At 45.0% G+C, this 24,156-nt stretch overlaps 1 protein-coding gene across 2 annotated transcripts in view; it reads right to left on the bottom strand.

Annotated features, from left to right (window-relative positions):
• The window catches only part of ATP6V1C1 (ATPase H+ transporting V1 subunit C1), a 354,471-nt gene that overhangs the window by 8,918 nt on the left and 321,397 nt on the right, over positions 1-24,156 (bottom strand). For both annotated transcript variants that reach the window (XM_085605130.1, XM_085605131.1), the window contains exon 12: positions 23,216-23,342. In XM_085605130.1, the coding sequence (XP_085461256.1) occupies positions 23,216-23,342 (127 nt within the window). The remainder of the gene's footprint in view (positions 1-23,215; positions 23,343-24,156) is intronic.

Raw genomic sequence — 24,156 nt, forward strand, 5'->3', positions numbered from 1 at the left:
GTTGTCCGCTGTGCCCACTCATAAGTTTGGTGAAGTGGAATGATTTTGCTGAGAATGTAGATCAATAAATTGGACTATTGTGTTGACGTCACGGGGGAGAGTCTGAAAATATACTCCAGTTCCTGGCTCGGTTGGAGATGTGAAAGGCAAGGTAGCGGACACAGTTCATCCCATCACAGAGCTATCCGCACTGTGCCCCTTCATGGGCAGGACTACTCTTCTTCCCAGTTAAGCATATGGCTCTGAATGCTGTAACATTGGCGGCATTGTCTGTGGGGTCAACTATCAGGAAATACATTTCGGGAAATTCAATGTACATTTGAATGTTTGTTTGTGTTAACTGAGTAACTAAACGGGACAGGAAACGAACGGAACAGCAAGCAGGAAAGGCATGATCATCGATGCACACCACATGATACCGGGTGTATGGATGATGCGGATGATCCATTCCTCAATTTTTGGAAGTGGTTAAAGAAAAGACAGAGCAATACCAGATATTCCTGCCCACTTTTCTAGCTTCTGCTCCTGCAAAGCATTGCTGCCAGCTTTTGTAGGCCCTCGAGAGGTCATGGAGTATAAGGAGGTTTCTGGTTGCCTCAGTTGCGCTACAGTGGGTCACAGCACCCCCCCCCCCCCCCCTCAATGCTGCATTTCGGGTCTCAATCTCTGAGACCAACCAACTGGTTCTTGATGTGGAACTAGTATATTGCCACTCAGGGTGCTATAGATTTAATTTTCTTATTCTTAAGCAAGCTAGAAAGAGGTCTAATCGGACACAGCATAAGAGCAAATCGCTTGGACTATGCAACTGGTTCTCGACTAAAGACAAGCTCAAATTCTGCGGGCTGGATGAGATATTGGACATTTTTTTTCCAGCTGGGTAGGTCCTGGATAGATGTATATTCCCATAGATGATATTATGTTGTGATAGGAGTAAACAGACTGAACAGGCTGGTGAGCAGAGTACAACTTGCTTCAAGGGGCTTATGCCTGTTGAATGAACAAAGTAAGAAGATTGTTCTTCCTTGCATTCAAAAGGGGCTAATCCAGACACTGTAAAAATACAGTAATTATAGCAACACAAAAAGACCTAAATCCATCGTTTGTTCGCTCACCATGCCATTAAAGTTTGGATCCAGCCATAAACAAATCAGCCTTGACCCTGCTGCCCATGGGAACAGTCCAGCCCGAACTGGTAAGAAAGTACAGAACACAGCGCTATATAAAGGCCTAATGGCATTATGGGTATGCAAATAAGCCAAGGAACAGTTTCTTTCTCCACATTGCAGTAACAGACCGAGAAAGGAGTGAAGCAGATATTACAAGTGCAGTAAAACAGAAGTTGTTAATTTTTCAGCTTGTCACGCATTTATTAAGCCGCAGATAAATAAGGCACATGACACTTTATTTAACATTTCAAGGACAGGCCCACAGTTCATTCACTGTTCAAACTACAGTAAGTTGTTTATTTAATAAAGTCGAACTGCTCCTTGGGCATTAACGTTGATCCATCCCTTAGATAAAAGTTATCGTTAAAGTGCTTCAAAGGTAACTTGTCACTCCCCAATGCCACCCTATGGGGTGTTCATGGATGCCGACCAGCAGACACAGCTGAAATTTATTGTCGCCACCACCTGTATATTTCAACAAGCATTTGCAATCCAATTGGTCTCGCATTACTGAACGTTTGAGCTATTCGCGTTGCAAGTGATGACCGTTTTTAGGTTTTTTGTCAAAGAATATCCCATAAGTAATCAAATCAAATCCACAAAGTAAGAAAAAACTGCAGTACCAAAGGCTGTTACTAGGTGTCCCTGTGGAGTTGTAAAAGGACCTTTTTTAGCCACATAAGGTACTGTATCCTTAATGCAATTATGAAGAGAAAGATCACAGCTAAGCATACGCTTCCATTTGTTTTTTATTGGAAGCGAGATTTTTTTTGTTAGCTTGAGGTTCAAAAATGCAATATTGTTGTTTATTTTAATAGTGCATTTTTAAAACACCAGGTAACAAAAATCTCCCTTTCAATAAAAACAAACGGTAACTTATGCTCAAATCAAACTTTCTCTTTATAATTGCATTAAGGGTGCAGAACCTTATATGGCTATTAAAGGTCCTTTTACAACTCCACAGGGACACTTAGTAACAGCCTATAGTACTACAATCATGCCTTTTTTTCGTGGATTTTCTTTTATTACTTATGCTACTGCTGGGATATTTGTTAGCAAAAAATCAAAATCAAAGAAACATTAGTACTTGCAACACCAATAGCTCAAACATTCAGTAATGAGGAACCTAGTGCATTGCAAATGCTTGTTTTTTTAATGCATACAGATCAGTGTTACATGCTAATACCATCTCAGACGAGTCACAAAACAGAGAAAGGGGATTCAACAATACACGTTGAATAGAACAAAATTACTCTAGTTCCTGGAGATTCTCTAAAGAAAGGTAGATAGGTGGAGGTAAACTTCTCAGATACATGCCAAGCTATGGAAGACAGGAAAACAACTATATATATATATATATCTTCAAACTGGAACCTGCAGAAGTGACTGCACAGCCAGACAGAGGATGCTCCTGGAGTGAAATCCGCATGTTTTTGATGGACCAGAAGTCCTATGGCCAGGAAGATTAGAGAGATAAAAAGCAATGTGCTTGATGGTCAAACTGGTTTGAAATCAAGAAGTGACAACTTAATGTATTGGATCTGTTACACGCCATGAAGTAATGATAATAAAAACGGTGGCAGTACGAGGTCTGCTGCTCCCTTGATAAGGAAAAAGGCTTTTGACGGAGTTGAAAGGATCATATTTTTCCACTGTTGGGAAACTTTGGGTTTTCTGAGCAGTCCATTAGCAGGATTGGAATAATGTATCTAAAACATGGAATCTTGCGCTCCATACAAAAACATGATCTATTTTCACTTTAAGATTGGAAAAGATACTAGGCAGGGATGTCTAACGTCTCCACTTGTGGTCGACAATGATCCTAAACCTCTAGGCAAAACCAAAATGTACGTGGGTGGCTTCTTATTTCTAATCGAGAAACATTCTATTTCTCCTTTATTAGATGTTATTAACAAATGTGGTGCTTTCTTCCGATTTAAGATGAATGTGGATACATGTGTGGTCCTGTTCAAATCATGTACCCGTCACTTTCGCCAGTGGCATTTTAAATTAGAGAAGAAAGGATAAGGTACCGAGGGATCACCATCACAAAAAAATGAAAAACTATATTAAACTGAACGTAGAGAGCCATTTAAGAAATTAAATATAGTCAGGTGAGGTGAAAAAAAATGCTTGCTTGCATTTGAGGTTAAAAAAAAAAACCTGAGATTTAAAAATCTTTATCACCGGAACCCTCCTTGGATTTTGTTAGTTTTGGTGTCTACAAATTCATAAAAATAAAATCCATTTTTGTACCTTGGTGTTGGATGTATTTCATGTTGCGTGCCTTTCTTGTTCTGTTGTTTTAGTACTTCTAAACGCTTTACACTTGCCTCATTTGACCACTTTCCTCGAAGCCAAAGATTCCCAGGGTAGAGCTAAGCTTTATAAAGCAAACCTGACTGAACCCAAGTTGGTTTCATCAGTGTATTCCACAGTCAGGTCAAACAACCACACCACACAATACACCACAATTCCTCACAAAGGTGGCATGTGCGTAGGTTCGAGTGCAGGACCCTGCTGCTGCGACAAGACGCCCTCATAAAGAGGCAGCCTGATCCGAGGACAGAAGCTCATGCTCAGCAGTTCGAAATACCAAATTCTCCTTGTCCATTCTGGAGCCACTAAGATGACTTTAACTGGTTGGTCCTGATCTTCTTGAGAACTCAGGGCAGGAACGATATCGGCAGAAAAGTGTACAGGAGTCCCAGGATTCAGTTTAAGCAGAGTAAGTATTGGAGCAAGAGCAGCTTTAGAAACTCGAATACTCAGAAGAGATGGCATTGCATGTACTTGGTGGCGATGAATAGATTCAGCCAGGATTTTCCCAATTCTCGAAGGTGCGGCAACCACCGCCATCACTTTTTTGAACACCCGGGAGAACTGGTAAGGTCGAAAGGGAGCACAGCAAACACGGAAATGCTTGTGGCCTCCAGTAAACCGCAGGTAACACACCTGTGAGCTTGCAGGACGGGGATGTGAAAATCCAACTCTACCATCCAGTCTCCAGGGCAGACAAAACCTTAGCAAAGGTGAGCAGCTCTCTCTTTTTTCAGGAAGGTGTTCAGGGGGTGCAAATCTAGTATGATGCGGGTGGCCTTCATCCTTTTTCGACAAGACAGTAGCGGGAACAACCACCACGTCCTTCTTCTAGTGCTGGCACTCTCTTGATGGCTGTAAATAGTTAGGTGAGCTTTCCCAAGCAAAGAAAAATAACAGGTGTGGAATAGCTCCTATAAGGAGCAAGGGCCATCATACATCCAGGGGGACTCATGCTTCATCATGGGGCAGCTCCTCGTTGGGCCGAAGCTGCCATGCCCAACGGGCCCCGCAGGGGGGCTCTTTGCCGGAGATTCTTTATCCTGTATTCCTGGCTGTAGATAAAGCGGATGTGTGTAGAGCGTGTGGTGTTTATAAAAATGTGAGTAGTGTGTAGGAAAAGTGTGAGTTTCAAAATAACTATGGGGACCAGCTGAACTAACTTTATTTAGCAGGTTCCATGTCATGACTAAAAACCTACCTGCTTTTATACGGAGATTCTAATAATCTCATCAAGTATTTAAGTGAGGATAGCGGTCGACATGTTTCATGCCCTAAGTTGTCTTAAAGATCATGGCATTTCACCAGGATCTAGAGCAACTATTAACTACTCATAAGAGGGTGGTTCACATCTAGGTGTAGGAATAGGAAACCATGCCCTCACCAAATACACCAACAGCTTCAAGGGTCCTCCCAGTTCGGGTACCAGGAAGAAACTGTTACGAGAGCCAGCTCACGAGGTTGAAACGCTTGGAGCTGTGCTCGCACTAGGCACTTTGAAAATAGGGTTTTTAAAACTACTGGTTGTACTTGAATTTATTTAAATATTTTACCTGGTAAATTTGCACCTTGGAATCAGGGATTTGAAAAACAATTACTGCTTGTACTGTATTCCATTTTATCATATTTTACCTGCTTATTACGTGCCATTTCCTCTTGACTGTAACCCTTGACCGCGGTGCCAGTCAGTAAGAGCGGGCCCGCATCGACAGGTCAGCGCTCTAGTTCTTTGCACCCAGACCATTCAAAATACGTGATGCTGCATCCGCGCAGCGGGCGCGCCGCCGACGGGCCATAGGGAAGCCCGTCTGCGCCAGTCGGCGCCCGGAGAGCACCCAGTGCCAGTCCCCCTGCCCGTTTTGCCCCCCAGAGTTACTCGCAAGCCGAATTTATCAACATGAATTTACTTGAGTGTTATAGGCCTTCCTTGTTGATTAATTATGACAACCACAGCCTCAAAGTCTTGCGGTTGGGTGGCCGTGCATCAGTTTATCACGACCCCAAGCCGGCGCAGGACTCCGCCTCTTCTGAACACGGGAGGTAACGGTGGCACCTTAGGGATAGGGAGGCCGCAAACATCTCTAATAGGCCAAGGTGGTCGCACTGAGGCTAGCAACAGTGGGCTAAACAGTTCCCAGGGGGCTAGTACAAACTCAATGAGGTGCATCCTGTTAAACACAAGATCAATGAGGAAACATGCATGAGTTAGAATGCCTGATTCAACTATCAATCTTGTTTTCCTAACAGAAACTTGGGCAAATAATGCTTTGAAGCCGGACTGGAATGTGGCAATGCCAGTGGGTTACCAGGTGGCATGTGCAGATAGGGTGGGGAAAAAAGGGGGAGGGGGGGTGGAAATCGCCATAATCTCTAGGTCCCACTATAAGGCGAGGACAGAGCCCGTTAAATCACTAGAAGCTGAGGCACTGACATTCAGTATTTATGATAATAATGCTATGCTCTTCCCAGGGGTACTTATCTATAGGACACCAGGGGCAAGGTCCCCCTTTACCAATGCAATTCAGACTTTTCTGGAATCGTGTTTAGATACCCCTACCTTTACAGCTGTAGCGGACTTTAACTTCCTCCTTGAAGCCAGCAATAAACCTGAGACTGCCAAGTTGGTGGATAATTTCTCAGGTTATGGATTGAGGCAGATTGTAATGGAGCCAACGCACTTAGCAGGCCACACACTGGACAGCATTTTCACCAATAACCAGCATATTAAGCTGGTTAGTGTGATGCCGGTACCATGGTCCGATCACTTTGCTATACATTTCAATTAACAACTCCTATCACCAGTAGACATCACCAGAATAGACATCACCAGAATAGACATCCCAGGGTCAAATTCCGCCACTGGGATTCTATCCAAAAATCGGAACTAGAAGCAGCCTTGGCTGAGAATCCCCGTAATATGGATTTAGATCTCAACAGGGCAGCCTGTCAGTTTGATGACTGGATAAGGACAGCAGTAGATGGGCTTGCTCCGGAAGTAACTAAAAACTCACAGAGAAGGCTTGGTACTCAGCAGAGCTGAGGTCTATTAAAGCCAAATGCAGACGCATTGAACGCCTCTGGAGAACAGACTATAGCGATGATCCCAAAAGGGACTATAAGTCAGCTCTTGACGAATACAAGGCAGCAATAAACAATGCAAAAATTGTATGTTTCACAGCGAAAATTCAGGCGGCCAATAACTCCTCGAAGGAGCTTTTTAAAACAGTGACAGCCTTATCAAAGCATCTGCAGGATAGCCAATTCGTGCCCGATCAAAACTTTGTGGATAAGATTGCCGACTTCTTCCAGAATAAAGTGCAGACAGTTTATAATGAACTTCATGAGATAGCACTTAACACTACGGAGAGCAAGGAAGAACCGTTGAAGGACAATTCCAGGTATGGTGGTCTGACACGCTTCTCTGTTTTAGCGGCAGAGAGCGTGACTGGTCTACTGTTACAGACTAAGTCCTGTTCGCCCACAGACCCCTGCCCCCACATATCCTTCACCTGGCTTCTGGGGATATTAGTGCCCGTTTGACACCCCTCCTAAATGAGGTGATTAATTCGGAGGTCTTTCCACAGCACTGGAAAAAAGCCTGCACAAGGCCGATCCTAAAGAAAGACACTCTGGACCCTATGGATGTGAAACACTACCGCCCAATATCATATCTTCCTTCCAAAATTCTAGAAAGAGCCATAAACACAGAACTTTCTCACTAGCTAGACTGTAATAACATCCTAGATCCCACCCAACACGGATTCAGAACTAGACATTTGACCGAGTCGACCCAGATTATGGCCACGGAAGAGGTTCGGAAGGTGGTGGACAGTGGGGGCAGAGCCATCCTCATCCTGCTTGACTTGTCAGCGGCGTTCGATATCATGAACCATGCGGTGTTGCTGCGCTGGCTGAGGGCAGCAGGTATCAGAGACGGCTCAGACCCTACTAACATACTTTTTGACATCCAGGGAACAAGTGATTCACTGGGAGGGCTTCAAGTCAGGAAACCTATGCCTTCCCTGTGGAGTCCCACAGGGGCCAGCTTGGTCACCAACGCTGTTTAATTTATATGTCACCTCTCTGGCAAGGTTAATAAAAGATCATGGTCACTTCTTAGTCTCTTATGCAGACGATACCCAGATAGTGGTATCGGTCACGCAATGGGTGGACGACGCGGCAGCCAAGTTCCGTAACTGTCTAAACGCAGTCATGGCCTGGATGTGCACAAACTTCCTAAAACTCAATACCGAAAAAACTGAGGTCATCAAGTTAAGGCAGAGTCCCTCTATATGGAGCCAACTATGGTGGCCCTCAGAGGCTGGGAACTATCCGGTCCCTGTGACTGAGGCCAGAAACCTCAGATTTGTGTTTGACAATGAGCTCAAGTTCGCAAAACAAATGAATCAGGTATCCTCTGCCTGTTTCTTCACTCTGAAAGTGCTACACAAAACCCTGCCGTTCATCCCTCTAACTCTCAGGAAAACGGTTGTTGGAGCCCTTGTCCTCTCAAGAATTGATTATGGCAATGCCTTATATCTGGGATCAGACAAAGGTCAGATCGCAAAACTGCAGTCTTTACAGAATGCGGCAGTTCGCGTGTTGCTAGATCTCCCTAAACATCATTCCACGTCCGCCAGGATTAAAAAGCTCCATTGGCTCCCAGTTTGGCAGCGACTGGATTTTAAAGCCCTTTGCCTAACGCATAAGGCTTTATTTGGAGGGGGAGCCATGGACTTGCAACATCTATTCTCATGGTACATGCCACAACGCAATCTTAGGTCAGTCAATACAGGTCTGTTATCGGTCCCTAAGATAAAAAAAAGCCAGATGGGGTGGCAGGAGTTTTTCCTATCAAGCGGCCAAACAGTGGAATTCTCTTCCGTCTACGATCAGGTAACAACCAAAAAGGGCTCTCTTCAGGAAACTGGTAAAGACCTGGCTTTTCCCCTCAGGCGATTAGGTCAGCCAGCCTGGGTAGGGGCAACCACCCACATCAGCGCCAAGACAATCGCGTGCAGTCAGTCAGCCGAAGGCTCCGGTGTCACGGGATGCACAGTAGCGTCGCAACCAGCTCGGTAATATGGTTATGCTTGTGGCGGACAACCTATCCTCTGCAGATTCTGGAATCTACGGAGGGGAGGTTTCCTTAGGAACAGCACACCTTACTATTTACAGTTCATATCTTGGGGCCTATGTGCTGGACCTTTATCGCCCCTGATCCCCCTCCTTGATGTGTTACTCTCTTGATGGCTTCTCTGGCCAACAGAACCTGCACTCCCTAATGGAACAAGGAAAGATGGTCCTTTGCCAGGCGTTCTAGGAATGGTAGCAAAGGTGGAGGGGTTTCCATGTGCGTAACACCTCTGCACAAATTGTAGCACTCACTTAACAGAAGTGATTTTGGTCCGTTGGGACTCTTCATCTGATCCTGCTGCCAACAGGATGGTCATGCTGGGCGGACGGCTCACTAAAGCGGCTTGGAGGCTGCGGCAGCAGAAGGGGAGGGGGACTGGACAGCACGCTAGGAAGGGCTCCTGCACCCGCTGTAGGATTCACGACCCTGGCCATAAAAAGGTTGGGAAGCCTGTGAGGGCAGTGGGCAAGGCTGGTATTGTGGACGCCCATAGGAACCCCAGCTGCCACCATACAAGGTCTGGAAGCCAGAGTGAGGCTCATGAATCTGGCAGCGGAATGCCTTTCAGAAATCTGCTTGAGTGTAGTGTCAGCTTTGTCACCAAATAGGCAGGAGCTGTTGAAGTGCATGCCAATTAAGGATGCTTGGAAACACCCCTAGAACCCAGTGGACCACAAGCAGGCGTGGTGGCAAAATGCCACTGCAGATGCCATGGCCCTGTCTTGGGAGTCTGTGGTGTCCAGTCCACACCTGATGGCTAACTTAGCTGCACCCAGACTGTCCATCAAACCTTGGTTCAGGATGGCTCAGCCCTCTTCAGGAAGCATGGGCAGCAGCTGCGCAACCAATTCTTGGGAATTTCGGCCCAAGAGGCATGCAGTGTTCACCAACCACAAGACCAAGCTGGTGGAAGAGAAGTTTCTCTTCCTAAAAGTGTCCAGCCTCTTGGACTCCTTATCCGGTGGGGAGGAAGGGAATGCTTTTGGGCTGACCTAAGCTGTTGAGTCCTGCACTACCAGGCTCTCAGGGGAGGGATCCTGTGAGCTGGGTCACCTGGGATGAGATGGTGGCGGGCAATCATGCGGTGCATAGGAGCACCTGTGCAAGGTTTTGCCAAGGTCCCCAGAAGGTCTGTGAGGGTCTCATTAAAGGGGATCAATGGCTCGGCAGAGCTCACCCAGGGGTGTAGCACCTTTGACAATGCTGGTCTTGACCCTGACTGGTGGCAGTTGTAGGTAAAGGACCTTGGCTGCCCTATGCATCACAGTTGTAAAATATGCACCTTCCTCCAAAACAGGGCCTGGAGGGGAATACATGCCAAAGTCTGGGGATGTATTCAAGCCACTGGCATCACCCAGCTCCTCATGCCACCTGTCTGCTTGGTCAGGGTCCTCCTCAAAGAGTCCATACCCTTCTTCATCCCTCTACCCCCACTTCAGGTGGGAACAGCCTAAGGGTGGGAAGTCCAGGAGGATACGGCCTGGATGGCGCCTTGGAGCCAGAAATGGCAACAGGCTTGTCATTCAATGGTGGTGCCGGGGACTGCGTTGGGAGGACTGGTGGAGGCACCCATGTCGGCATTGGACTGGATCCAGGGTGGATCCAGAGGGCCTGGCTGGTGCTGGAGGCGTACCCATTGGCGGAAACCCAGCAAGAGCACCAGAGGGAGTCGGTGACCCAAAGATGACATGCATGGCATAGAAAAATTATTTTAAGTGCGTGGGAGTCACTTCAGGGAACTCAGGAAAGCGCAAAGTGGGGCTGCCCGCTGGCTCCACAGGTGCAGTGCAGGAGCAGGGCCTTAAAGTATGTCGTTTGGATGGGGAAGCCAAATGACGTTTCGATTACTTCTTCTTGGACTTCAAGAAAGACGTTTAGGAGTGGGAAGAGAACAGTCTGCTGGAACACCTCTGGGAGCGACCTCCAGATCTCCCTTGGGAGCAGGACCTGAAACAAAATGAAGCCGCCTTCTGCGACACTGCCAGGAACTTCATCACAAGGCTCATGGATCGTCATGGGAAACATCAACTTGCACTCGGTGCAGACTTTGGGGTCATTCTTGACCAGGTTTAAAACCATTAGATTTGTTAGGAGACATATATCACTAGCACATTGTGAGCAAATTGCTCTAGAAGGACCAACAAAAAGTAAAGCAAAAAGTGGTCATTAAAAAGTGACCACGGTAGCTCTCCAGATTCACGCTGCTGGTGCAGAAAGAAAGGAACTGATTTCAGTTCACCAGGGTGGCGCTTATATAGGCACCGCACACATCACTACCCACATGGACAAACCACTTCCTGGCGTACAGAGGATACTGCTCAAGATTTTCCGTATCCAGTGTGGAGCCTGTGAAATATTCTAATATGAGAATATGCAAAGTCTCTATCAGAATGAAACAATACTATTTTCAAATTGATGCGCATGTTACAGGATTGGAATGAAATACAAAACATTTGGGATGATATTGCACAAAATCTCCAGTTTGTGACCAAAGCTAATATTCCAGTGGCTCATAATACAGTAATTGCAGGAATCTCAGAAGTTTTTAAAGACAATTTAGAGATATAAGCACTCATTTTACCACAGTATAAAAATGACTGCAATTTAAAAAACAAAAACATTACAGTCAGTCTGTCTTTAAGCTCACAATAGTAGAAGGGATAGGGAAAATAAGCTGTTCTGGAATGAGTCTCTTTTAAAAGTATGAACTGACTCAGTACATTTTTAGAAGATCTGAAATTCCTTTTAAGAGATGTATGATTACTACATACAAAAGGAAGTATTGTATAAGGATAGAGAGCCATCATTGAACTAGTAGCTAAATATTATGTGTGATAAGGAAAATGCTACTTACCAGTATGCATCTGTTCTTGGCATGTAGAGCTGCAGAGATTCACACTGTGTGCACAGATCGCCATCTGGTGTTGGGCTTGGATGCTTCCACCTTGTTGTCTTGGAAGAAGTCTTTTGTAGTCACGAGATAGGTGACTCCTCCCTTGGACGATAGTGTGCATGGGCATCGACTCTAGATTGTTTTTCGCCATGATGGGAAATGATGGAGTTTGTAAGAAACAGAAAAGATGTCCATGTGAATGTATCTAAGTAAGATAGCATTGGAACAGATACAGGTTCCAGGGAGGTGGGTGGGCGTGTGAATCTCTGCAGCTCTACATGCCAAGAACACATGCATACTGGTAAGTAGCATTTTCCGTTCGAGGCATGAGCTGCAGAATTCACACTTTGTGCATGACTGTACAGCAGTGTCTCCCCTAGCGGTGGTCTCCTGTATTGGTTACAGTAGTTTGAAAAAGTGTCTTAAGAACAGCCTGGCCTACAGAAGCTTGTTGCTTCGCTTGCACATCTACACAATAGTGTTTGGTGAAGGTGTGTGTAGTAGACCGTGCACAGCCTGCACAGGCATCCTATGGCCGGTTTTCCACGTTTCCACAGACCCGCTCTGTCGATAGGGTAAGTGCTTTTGGAGTGGTGATGCCCCCCCCCCCGCATCACCACTCCAATCGCAGGCATCTGGCTGTCTTTTTTGCTTTGACCTGCCTTCTGAGACGCTTCCCTGGCATTTGTCTACAACGGAGGTCTCCCATTATCACTGGCTGAGGCCCCAGCTGTTCACTACGCTCGGCCTGATGAACTTTAACTTTTGACCGGATGATGCTGGTGTGGTGCCTATCTTCATCCCTGCTCCCCTGACTTTCATTGACTGCCGTCTATCTGCCCACCATTTTGTGACTTTTTTTTGCTCTCATGCAAAATTGCTGCTTTCTGTTGCATTTCTTGCTCCTGGAACTATTTATTTTACTGGCTCTGTAAGCTGGGCTTGTCCACCGCCTTATAATTGCCTCGACTATCTCCGCTGCCCCTAAACCTTTGTTTCTAGTAACAGAGGAGGCGGATTCTTGTTCTAACCTTGAGCACCATCTAGTGGCCGCAATAAGTATTCAAAGGCTAGCCAGTTCATCCCTATCACAGGTGATAGGTGTTTCATTACCTGTGTTTTGATAGGTGCTTCATTAACTATGTTTTGAGTAAAAAAAAAAACGTATTTGCTTTTGCTGATGTTGCTCCTAAATCTTAATCATAACTAATCATGGCCACCCTATTTTTCTGACTTAATTCTAATTTGTTATGTAACTTTTCTCTTTTATGCATTGGCTACTCTATTTTAATGGCTGTACTAATATTTTTGATGTAATTGTGTTCTTTTATGCATTGCCTGGAGTATTATACCGGTTCCCCTACTTTAGGAGTGTTATTCGTAGTAATATTAAATCGTTCCCCTATTTTAGGCCACCTCCCACTCGCATTGAGAACAAGATTGTACTGGTGATATTCTGCATCGTGCATCCTATAACGGCTGTCCTTCGATATCCTCGGCACGGAGCCACCATTTTGTTTCTTCTTTTCCTCCCCCTCGGTCCGTTGGACCTCATCCTGCCGACCTTCAGACATTGCTCCTCGGCTGGACTGCCTTATCTCGTTCTAGCCCCTCCCCCCCAGGCCCCCGTCTCTCCTATCACCTATCTCATCTCCCTCTCCCTCCCTCCCTCACTCTACCCCCTTAGATGTCTTGTTTATCCTTTCACTCCGTAGATACCGTCTCTCCTATCACCCATCTCATCTCCCCCTCCCACCCTCTCTCTACCCCCTTTGATGTCTTGTTTCTCCGTTCACTCTGTAGATAAATATTATATAATCGTTTTTAGCCTAATCGTTATGATAATGGAATCCTGAGTACATTTTCTATCTGCAGAGACACAACTCTAACCACCAAAATATGTAGTAGTTTGTTTTACTTACTATCACTATTTTGCGATTTTGAGCTTACCCGTTTGCATCTCTCCCCTGAGTTACTCCACAACTTATACATTTCCTTTTCTTCTATCTGTATCTCTTCCTTGTGGGACTCTACAACTCGCTGACTCCCTTTCTTTGTCTCCCGGTTCTCCCTGACCCTTGCCTTTCGAGGACCCGGTCTTTTTCTGTCTTATGTTCCCCCTCTGTTGACCTGCCAGTTCCGACCCTCCTCCTAACGCCCTGTCCCTTGTGCCCTTTGTCTAAGCACTCCTTCTCCCCTTGTTGGGGAAAGATCCAATATTCATACTCTGGAGTCTCAGTTACCCCTCTGAGAGAGTCCACAGCGTCAAGGGAGCCACTCACAGTTGAGGTTATGGTATGGCCCCCCCTTGCCAAAGCACTCTCTCTCTCTCCCCTTGTTGGGGAAGGATCTCTGGAGTCTCAGAGACCCCTCTGAGAGATTCCACTGCGTCAAGGGAGCCTTATGCAACGGAGATGTGGGAATGATTCCACTTCCCCTGCCCCCATCACCCTCCCCTCCTCTTTCATACTCTGTCTCTCTCCCTCCCCCACCTCTTTCCCTCCTTCATTCTTTGTCTACTTCCCATGCTCCTACCCCCTCTCCCCTGAATCTCCCCCATGCCAGCTCTTTCGCTTACGTATATGTTCTTATTGTTTTTCTCGACCTAACATGTAACTATGTAACTATGTTCTGAAACTGTGTAATCTTGTAATGATGTAACCTGCAACTATGGTCTGATATTCATGTAAAGCGCTCCGATACCTTCGGGTCTAGCCAGCGCTATATAAAACCCTTCAAATAAATAAATAGACCATGTTGCTGCCTTACAAATGTCTTCTAGGGGAATGTTCCCTAAGAATGCCATGGAAGCCCCTAGTTCACGAGTTGAATGCTCCCAAGGGGGAATTGTTAATGTATGTTTTGCTTTTTGGTAGCATATTTGAATGCATTTGACTAGCCACCTTGCAATTCCAGCTTTGGAGATGGGGTTGCCCTTATGAGGTGGAGACAAAGCCACAAACAGTTGTTTCTTTTTCTGAAGGCTATAGTCCTGTCTATGTAATAAAGCAAAGCTCTTTTGATGTTAAGCGCGTGAAGAGCTCTTTCCGCTACCGAATCAGGGTTTTGGAAAAATACTGGTAACTCTACTGTTTGATTAAGATGAAAAGCAGAGATTACTTTGGGAAGACATTCTGGATTTGCCCTAAGAACCACCTTGTTACGATGTATTTGTAAGAACGGCTCTTGTATGGTTAAAGCCTGGATCTCACTCTCCTGAGAGAGGTGATTGCGACAAGGAAAGCTACTTTCCATGTAAGGAATTGTAATTCGCATTTGTGTAATGGCTCAAATGGGGGACCCATGAGTCTAGAAAGAACAATGTTTAGGTTCCACACCGGAGAGGGTGGCAGTCTGGGTGGAATTATCCTTTTAAGGCCTTCCATAAAGGCTTTGATAGCAGGTACTCTAAACAATGGACAAATGTTGTCTGTTTTGTGGGTAGGCGGCAAGGGCAGCCAGATGTAGTCTTATAGATAAGTATGCCAGATTGCATCTTTGTAGATGCAGCAAATAGCAAATGATGTTTTGAATTGAAGAATCTAGCGGGTCAATTTTGTTGTTATTGCAGTAAATTACTAATCTTTTCCATTTAGCTGCATAGCAAGCTCTTGTAGAGGGGCGTCTGGCTTCTTTAATAATGTTCATACAGTCGGGTGGAAGGTTGAGGTAACCGAACTCTAGGATTTCTGGAGCCAGATTGCTAGATTCAGTTGTGTTGGATCTGGGTGCCTTATCTCTCCTTTGGTTCTGTGTGAGCAGTCTTGGGGAGAGACGTAGTTTTTGGTGTGGAACTACTGAGAGTTCGAGTAGTGTTGTAAACCATGGTTGCCGTGCTCATGTGGGAGCAACCAGGATCATCTTGAGAGACTGCTGTTTGAGTTTGCGTACTACTAGTGGAATGAGTGGGAGTGGTGGAAAAGCGTATGCAAATCTGCCTAACCAGTTCATCCATATCGCATTGCCCTTGGACAACGGGTGTGGGTACCTGGCGGCGAAGGTTGGGCATTTTGCGTTTGCGTGTGTGGCAAACAGATCTATGTCTGGGTGGCCCCACATATGGAAAAAGGGTTGCAGAACTTACACAAATGGGAACTTCATCCGCATCAGCTGAGTCTGATGACTCAATAGATCCGCAATCTGATTTCTCACTCCTGGAAGATGTTCTGCCAGAAGATATATGTTTTGTGGAATGGCCCATCTCCATATGCTTTGCGCCAGTTGAGACAGCTGCAACGAGTGTGTTCCTCCTTGTTTTTGTATGTATTGTCGGTGCGGACTAGGACAGTTTTGTGGAGGAGATGTACTTGGAATGACTTTAGCGCTAGAAATATTGCTAGTAATTCTAGGTGATTGATGTGGAGCTGTTTTTGTTGAGTGGTCCACTTGCCCTGAATTGTGTGGTTTAGGAGATGGGCTCCCCAGCCTGTGAGTGATACGTCCACTGTTAGCACTATCTGTGGAACTGGCTCTAGGAACGGCTGGCCTCTGGAAAGGTTTTGTGTGTTCCACCATTGCAAAGAGGGATGTGTGCGGCTGTCCACCAACACCAGATCTTAAGTAGACCTTGAGCCTGGTTCCACTGACGTGCTAAGCATTCCTGTAAAGGGCGCATTTGAAGTCTTGCGTGAGGTACAATGAAAATGCAAGAGGCCATCATTCCTATGAGTTGCATAAACACTCGGCATGGAAGAGAGTGTTGGGGCTGAAATTTGGTGATGAGGGTTTGCATACTGGCTATCCTGGCTGGATTGGGGTATGCTAGATCTTTGGAAGTGTCTATTGTGGCTCCCAGGTACTGATGTAGATAGGAGGGTTGAAGGTGTGACTTGTAGTTCACTGTGAACCCCAAGCTGTATAGCAGCTGAATAGTTTGATAAGTGTGGTGAACACATTAGTTGTATGACTTGGTTTTTATCAGCCAGTCGTCGAGGTATGGAAATACATGGATTTGCTGCCTTCGCAAGTGCGCTGCTACTACCGCAAGGAACTTTGTGAACACTCTGGGTACTGTGGTCACCCCGAACGGGAGAACTTTGAACTGATAGTGTTGGCTGTCCACTGTGAACCTTAGATATTTCCTGTAAGCAGGGTGTATGGGAATATGGAAGTAGGCGTCCTTGAGGTCTTGTGTGGCAAGGAAGTTGCCTTGTTGAAGCAGTGGAAGGACTTGTTGAAGAGTGATCATGTGAAAATGATCTGACTGTACGTAAAGATTGAGAGGTCTGAGGTCCAGTATTGGTCTTAGAGAACCGTCTTTTTTGGGGATGAGTAAATACAGGGAGTAAACTCCTGTTCCATGATGCTCTAAGGGAACTAGTTCGATTGCATGCTTTTGAAGCACTGAGTGAACTTCCTGTTTCAGGAGTGTCAGATGTTCCGTGGACATCGGATGTTGTTTGGGCGGTATGTTGGGGGGAGTTGCAGTAAGTTCCAGGCAGTAACCATACTGGATAATTTGTCTTACCCACTTGCCTGTAGTGATGGAATTCCAAACAGGTTGGAACTGTGAGTCTCGCTCCGACCGGAAGTTTTGGATGCTCCTCTATAAAAGAAGTGCCGAAAGGAGCCTTGTGAAGATGGAGACTGTAATGCTCCCATGGATTTAGCAGTCTCCGTGTCCTTTTTCATTTTTTCTAAAGCTGTATCCACAGCTGGGCCAAAAAGTTGTTCGTGATTGAACGACTGATTGAGGATAGTAGTTTGCACGTATTGTTTGAACCCAGAAATGCGCAGCCAGGCATGTCTTCTTAGTAACACACTAGTGTTGATGGATCTAGATGCGGTGTCTGCTGCATCGAGGGCACACTTAATTGATGCATTTGTTATTAACTTGCCCTCCAGAACCAAATCATTAGCTTTGGCTTTATATTAGTCAGGCAAATGCTGCATTGTGGTTTCAAGCTCGTCATAATGAGCCCTATCATACCTGGCAAGCAATGCCTGCGCATTAGCTATCCTCCAGTGATTAGCTGCCTGGGCGGCAACTCGAGGATTGAGAATTCTAGCCCTTACAGGGTATTTGAATATCTCTGGGGCATGTTTAATGACGCCTTTTAACATGGGTAACATTTGTAATGTCTTTTGTGACTACAAAAGTGTCTATTAGGAAGTCTTCCTCTGTGGGGTCGGAATGCATTTGAACACCATGGTACTGGGCAGCCCTATCAATGAGCTGACTAAAGCCAATATTGTCATCTGGGGGAGATGACTTTGTTGGTTATGCATCAGGATCAGGAAGGTCCGGAGGATCGACTGGGTCATCATAGTCATCCCATGTGTCCTGTGGTATGTCTGTGTCATCATCAGGGTCAGTAAAAGGGTCATTGTTGCCTCCCCCACCCCCTAAATCATCATCATCCTGTGGTGGTGGTGAATATGGGGGAAGTATGGGAAACTTTGGAGGAGAGGAAGGCTTAGTAGGAAGAACAGGAGAAGAGGGTCTTAAGGGTGAAGTTGCACAGTCTCTTTTCTTCACAGGCACCTCAGGGATGTGCGTGGGGTGTCCAGTTTCCTCTTCTTGAGTGGAATGCTGACAATATGGCCTGTCTTAGGGTCCACTTGGAGAGTTTTTTGTTTCGGATCGATGGGATCCGGCAGAAAAAGTTCTTCCTCTTCGATAGTCGCTTTCGGCACCAATTTTTTTGGTTCCGAGCGGGATTTAGATTTTTGCTCTGGAGCCTTTGAAGGGGTTTTTGGATCTTTCAGCTTCAGTGTCGAGTCTGAAATCGTTTTCGGGTCCGAGTGTTTTGGTTTCAAATCCGAGGCCTTTTGTTCTTTCGGTGTCAAGGTGTTCGGTGCCGAGGCCTTTTTGGAGACTGTGGGAGTAGGATGTGCTCCCGACTACGGTGCCGATGGTGTCTGTGGGGCACTGATATGCGGCTTGCTCGGTCCTGAGCCGCTGGAAGACTTTTTCTTTGTCTTCGGAGCCGGGCCCGGGGGCAGGGCTTCTGAAGCTTTGTTTCGGTCACGCCTGCGGCCTGCAGGCGAAGTCTTGACCGGAGCCGCCTTTTTTTCGGGTGGGGTCGGGGCAGGGGCAATTGTACTCACTCGTTGACCTAGAGTGATGTGGTCATCTTAATCGTCTGCCTCGGAAACGATGTCCCGATCCTCCGAATCCTCTGCCTCCAGAACATCGGCGCCTTCATCGAAGATGTCTTCTGGCACCGGTGCAGCCTGTTGCGCCTTAACGTGTCGTGGAGCCCGGCGATCATGGATAGTCTTCTTGGACCGTAAGGAGGCGCAGGCTTGGCAAATTTTCTCCTCATGCTCGGGCGAGAGACAGAGGTTGCAGACCTTGTGTTGGTCGCTGTGTGGGAATTTAGCTCCACACTGGGGGCATTTTTTGAATGGAGTCCTTTCCATTAGCCTTAGGCCCGAAAAGCGTCGATAGGCCCAGCGGCACGCGTCGACAACCGGAATAGCGTATTTGAGTTAGCGCGTCGAAAGGCACGCGAACTAAAACAATACCGTCAAGTTTGTGATGGTTTGGGCGTCAAAAAGGGTTGGTTAACACGGTACCAAACTGAAGCGCTGAAGTTACATCTGAACCCGATGGCGGAAAAAACACAATCTGAGGATGGAGTCGATTCCCATACGCTCTATCATCCAAGCGAGGAGTCACCTATCTCGTGACTACAAAAGACTTCTTCCAAGACAACAACAAGGTGCAAGCATCCGAGCCCAACACCAGATGGCGATCTATGCACACAGTGTGAATTCTGCAGCTCATATGCCTCGAGCATAGATTTTATCTTGTATGTTCAGCTTTTATTTTCAATCAGCAATATTTATATAGAATGGTGTCTGGATTTTAATAAAACTGTAAATGTGAAAAATTTAATAAGGAAAAGCATAGTCACATGAAAAGATACATGCTCAAAAGAGAGAATGCACTGGACCAGGAATACAATAAACTCAACCTTACTAGAAGTGTACTGAAGAATCATATGGCACATGTTAGGTGACATCTAGACACTCCAGGAGATTGTTAGAAACGTAACTGCCTTACTAAATATTAACCAGGGGGGCTCTCTCTCACCACCCTCCTCTTCATTCATCAACACTAGCCCACCCTCATAAATTGGCATATTTACACAAAGCACCTTCCTCCTGGTAATCAAGTCCTCAGATTAATTTAAAAATACTGGAACATAAAATGCCTAGTAAAAGCGAGGTAGGGTGGTGGAGGGGGACTCCCACAAAGGATGAGTGCAACAAGACACTAACCTTACCTAATGTGTGGACTTTCCGAATTGTCAAAAGGATATGTTACTGTTATTATACTGGAAACATGGGATGGTGCTCTAGTATTGTGCCCATCCTGAAGGCCACCTGGTTTATAACTATGCTGCCAAGATTCTTTGCTCCAAGATCACTTGCCTAATAAAACATTCATGTGTACCTCCTGTGTGTTAAGATGCTCTTTAAACTGTAAGGGTCAAAAGAGCTCCATAGGTAATAGCTAGTAGTCTTGAGCGTTTGTTTTGAAGACAACAAGAAATGGTCCTTGCCAAAAGGGGGGCCACCAGAGACATGGAGCATCTAAGGATCTATAATGTTAAGTTTGAAAGAACAAACCTTTTCAGTCCAGAAGGCATAGACTTTGTTAACGGTCATAGACCATCCAATAACCAGAGAGCGAATATTTTTGTTCTTGGGTGGCCTCATCAGACATGAAAAGAGAATCTACATTACATCACAATGCAGTAAGAATACCCTCTTAGAACCTAGCTTGTTACTGCATCTTTGCGGCTGTACAGCACACAGCTTTCACCTACATTTGTGATATACGAATACCACATACAAATGATATATCTTATGATAAATCCTCAGACTTAAAGTATCTAAGTGAATTTTAGCATTCATCTGATTTTGACAGTGCATTTCAAGGCTTTTACTCACACCAGGTTAGTGTAAAAGAAAGGCATGCAATTCAAAAATGAAAGGGGCGGCATGTCAGATGAATATGGAAAGTACAGGCATGTAAACAGAAGCATGACTGCCCCATTAAGCAAAACAAACACTTTTTAAAAATTGAAATAAAAAAACAGTAAAAGTTGTTCCTTCTAATTGGAAAGCCTACTTTGAACTCTGGTGAAAGTTTTGCAATTGTTCCACCATAAGAAAAAGTTATTGACCTGCAGTCTCCATATTTCTGGTGAATACTATCTACCTCCAGATTACTCCCATCTTGATTATCTCCCACCTGCCTGACTGGTCCGGAAAACCTTCTCAATTGCTGTCCCCTCACGGTAAGGAATACCAGCTCCGTGCTTTGCCACAATTGACATTCCTGTGATTGTGCAAACTCGATAGCACCCCCACTGTCAGTTTCTCATCCATATTGTCTGCGCCTGTGAGGCAGCACATTGAGACTGACATCGGATAAGATCTAAGGTGCAACAACAGAAAATTAGAATCTTATTTCTGACCCATATCCATCCATCGATCCATCAAATGGGAGAGATAGGTGAGGAAGCTGCAGGTATATATACTATGCACAAAAAATATTGTTACCGTAGGTAAGTAACTTTCTATCAGGATGGATAGTTCTACCTGAATATTCCTCACCTCTTAAATAGATTCCCAAACAATATCCACTTACAGGGTAGAGGGCCTTGATGGTTGTACCATGATGTCCTGTAGCACAAACCTAACGAAATACCCATCTCCTACTCACCTCCAAATGTCGGCAATAGTGCTTAGCAAAGGTGTGAAGGTATGTCCAAGTGGCCGCACTGCAGATTTCACTTACAGGAACCTTCTTAGTCAATGCAGACGTGGAGGATTTGGCTCCCTCAAAATGAGCCTGAATGCCCTACGATGGATCTTTAAGGGTCATCTAATAGCAGATTTTGATACCTAAATGCATCCATCTCGACAATGTCCTTCTGTGCACTGCTGCCACTTTGTTGCTGTCTACATACCCTACGAAAGCCTCATATGGTAGGGAGTCACCACCTTCAGAAGGAAAGCAGCTCTGGGTCAGAAGACAAACTTGTCGGAGTAGAAACTAGTGAATGGGAGCTTGACGGACAGTGCTTGCAACTTATTGACATGCCTAGCAGTAGTGATAGCAAGAAGAAAATATGCCAGAATAGATAAAAGATGTAATGAACAACTATGGAGATGCTCAAACAGAGCTCCAATCAAGAAAGATGCAACCAGATTTAACCCCCACTGTGGTGTAACAAAAGGATTCGGAGGAAACATATTGGTTGAGCCTTTCACGAATGCAGAACAATGGAGGACTGAAAGGGGGTGGTGATCTGGTACAAAGAGGAAGGTAGACAAGGCTTCCTGATAATACCCACATCTTTCATCATACCCATAGCAGAGCCTCCCTGTGCTGCTGAAAACGCAACTCTGAGGATGTCGGTCAGTCGCGTTTTCAAGAGATCAATCTGGTGATCTACGCATGAATCCACAAACTTAGCCCATGAAACAGTAAACTGATTAGTTGAGTGACAATGTGCGGATAAGATACATCCACTACATCATCAGGCAGCTGAAAGGCAGTCAAGCGATCCGCTCAATCACCAGCCTGAAGATGAATGTTCTGATTATTTTGGTGGAGAATTTCCGCTTTTGACTGAGAAATTAAGTCTACCTTGACGCAAGAGGAAGAGGGGGACACAGAGACAGGTTCAGAAGGTCGGTGATTGATTTGGAGCCTGACCTGACATATCTTCTTCAGAACCCGAGGAATCAAAGATATAGAAGGAGATGCGTAGTGGAAAAAAAAGTGCCACTTCAACCAAAACGCGTCCCCTAATGCTCTTTGCATCAGATACTGGAAGTGCAGAGCTTTAGACAACGGGAAATGGAACCGGCAGCTAAGAGCTCCACATGGGGCATGCCTCATAGAACAAAGATACTCTTCACTATTCCGAGGTGTAGAAGCAGCTAGTGAGTGGCAAGATGATGCATACTCTGGTCGTCCGATAGTGACCAGGTCTTCAGGGCTTCTCGGCAGAGGACCCGAGACCCTACTCCCCCTTGTTTGTTGACATACCGCTAAGTGGTCGTATTGTCTGTCAAGTTTGTGGAGTGCGACATCATAGGGACGTTTCTTCTGGAGTGGCATGGAGAGGACACCCCTTACTGTCAGATGAGAAGTATATATGTGCTGCAAAACCACAACCAGTACATCAAATAAGACTAAAGTTCTCGATTATAACCTTTTACTAGAGCAACCCAAGAAGCAAGACTAAAGCAGCGAAAAACACACTATGCTTACAAAATATAAATTATAAAAGTATAACAAACTGTCAGTTGTTGTCTCAGCAGGCACCTACGTCTATTGAAATTACTTCACTACTTTCAAACGCTACCAGAGGCGTTGTGAATGACATTTGGAGTTGGATGACAAAAGAAGTCATCATCAAATGAGGAATTAACTTCTCCTTTGTTCAGCAAGATTTGACTCATCACTCATTGGGAATGACAAATGGGTAAAGTTTGTGCTGTCTGCTAACATATCTAATGTAGGTTTCTTGCAAACGCTTCATAAAAGTATTATTCTACAAATGTGGCTTTCCTGAAAATTAATGTGTGGCAAAACAGATTGATGTACACAGCAGTTTCAAACCTGAAGCCACACTATGTAAGGCGCAAGAAGACCAGAAATGTATAAACACTTCCATAATCCCAAACATTGCCATGTCAATAATGTATAATTTAAATGGTACTTACATCTATGATAGAGGCAGCACTGCTGTCCAGGTGCTTGTATAAATCATACAAAACCTCCCTCAACTTCTTCATAGTCTTCTTGTTAGGCTGAAGAAGCATCGCTTGAAAGTTTACTGGTAAACCATATCTAAGGAGGCATCCGAAAAAAAATATGTTTTTCAAATCACATGAAGGCAAAGAGAAAGACGAGTCATTGAGAAAAATTAGCAATTCCGTTACTGAATTACAAATATTACTGTTATGTGACTTTTGCGCTGGGATCTATTTTGGAGAAACTGTTCTTTTGAACATGACCAACCTGACACATCGTATTCTCTGGTTTACTGTTTTTTTGCTAAGGCCTCTGGATAGCTCTTAATATATAAAAAGACTTTAGAAGGTTCAAGTGCAAGCACTTCAAACAGAGTTTTACATGTTGACATTTAAAACTGTACAATGGAATATATCTAGCAGGACAAAAAATAATCTAGTCACCAAGACCAGATTAAACTAAAATTGGCTGTTACTTGCACATAAATAGTTTGAAATGGGAAGAAAAAATACCGAGAAAACAAACACCTCCTGGATAGGTCTATAAATCCCAGGATGTGCTACATTTTGACACAAACAGAACGGTGTGCAAACAACTTGACAATGAAGCTCACATTTTAAAATATTAGTTGCCAACAAACAATCATTTCTTTCATAGTATCACATATTTTGTATGTCTTAATTTTAGGAGATAATTTTCACAAAAATGGTTTCCATTTAGATCCTGGTCTCCTTTAGCCAGTGAAGTAGTTGTTTCTGAATTCTGCCTCAGTTAAAAAAGTGTCAAAAGGGGTTAAAGAAATATGAGCCTTCAAGATTAGTACCCTCCCTGCTTTAGAGCAGATTCACAGGGTCCGAGAGTGTCAGCAGCCAGGAAATCTCACACTACAGCACCATAATCTTGTTACTGC

Source organism: Triturus cristatus, chromosome 5_1 (assembly GCF_964204655.1).
Source record: "Triturus cristatus chromosome 5_1, aTriCri1.1, whole genome shotgun sequence".
NCBI classification, from domain to species: Eukaryota; Metazoa; Chordata; class Amphibia; order Caudata; family Salamandridae; genus Triturus; species Triturus cristatus.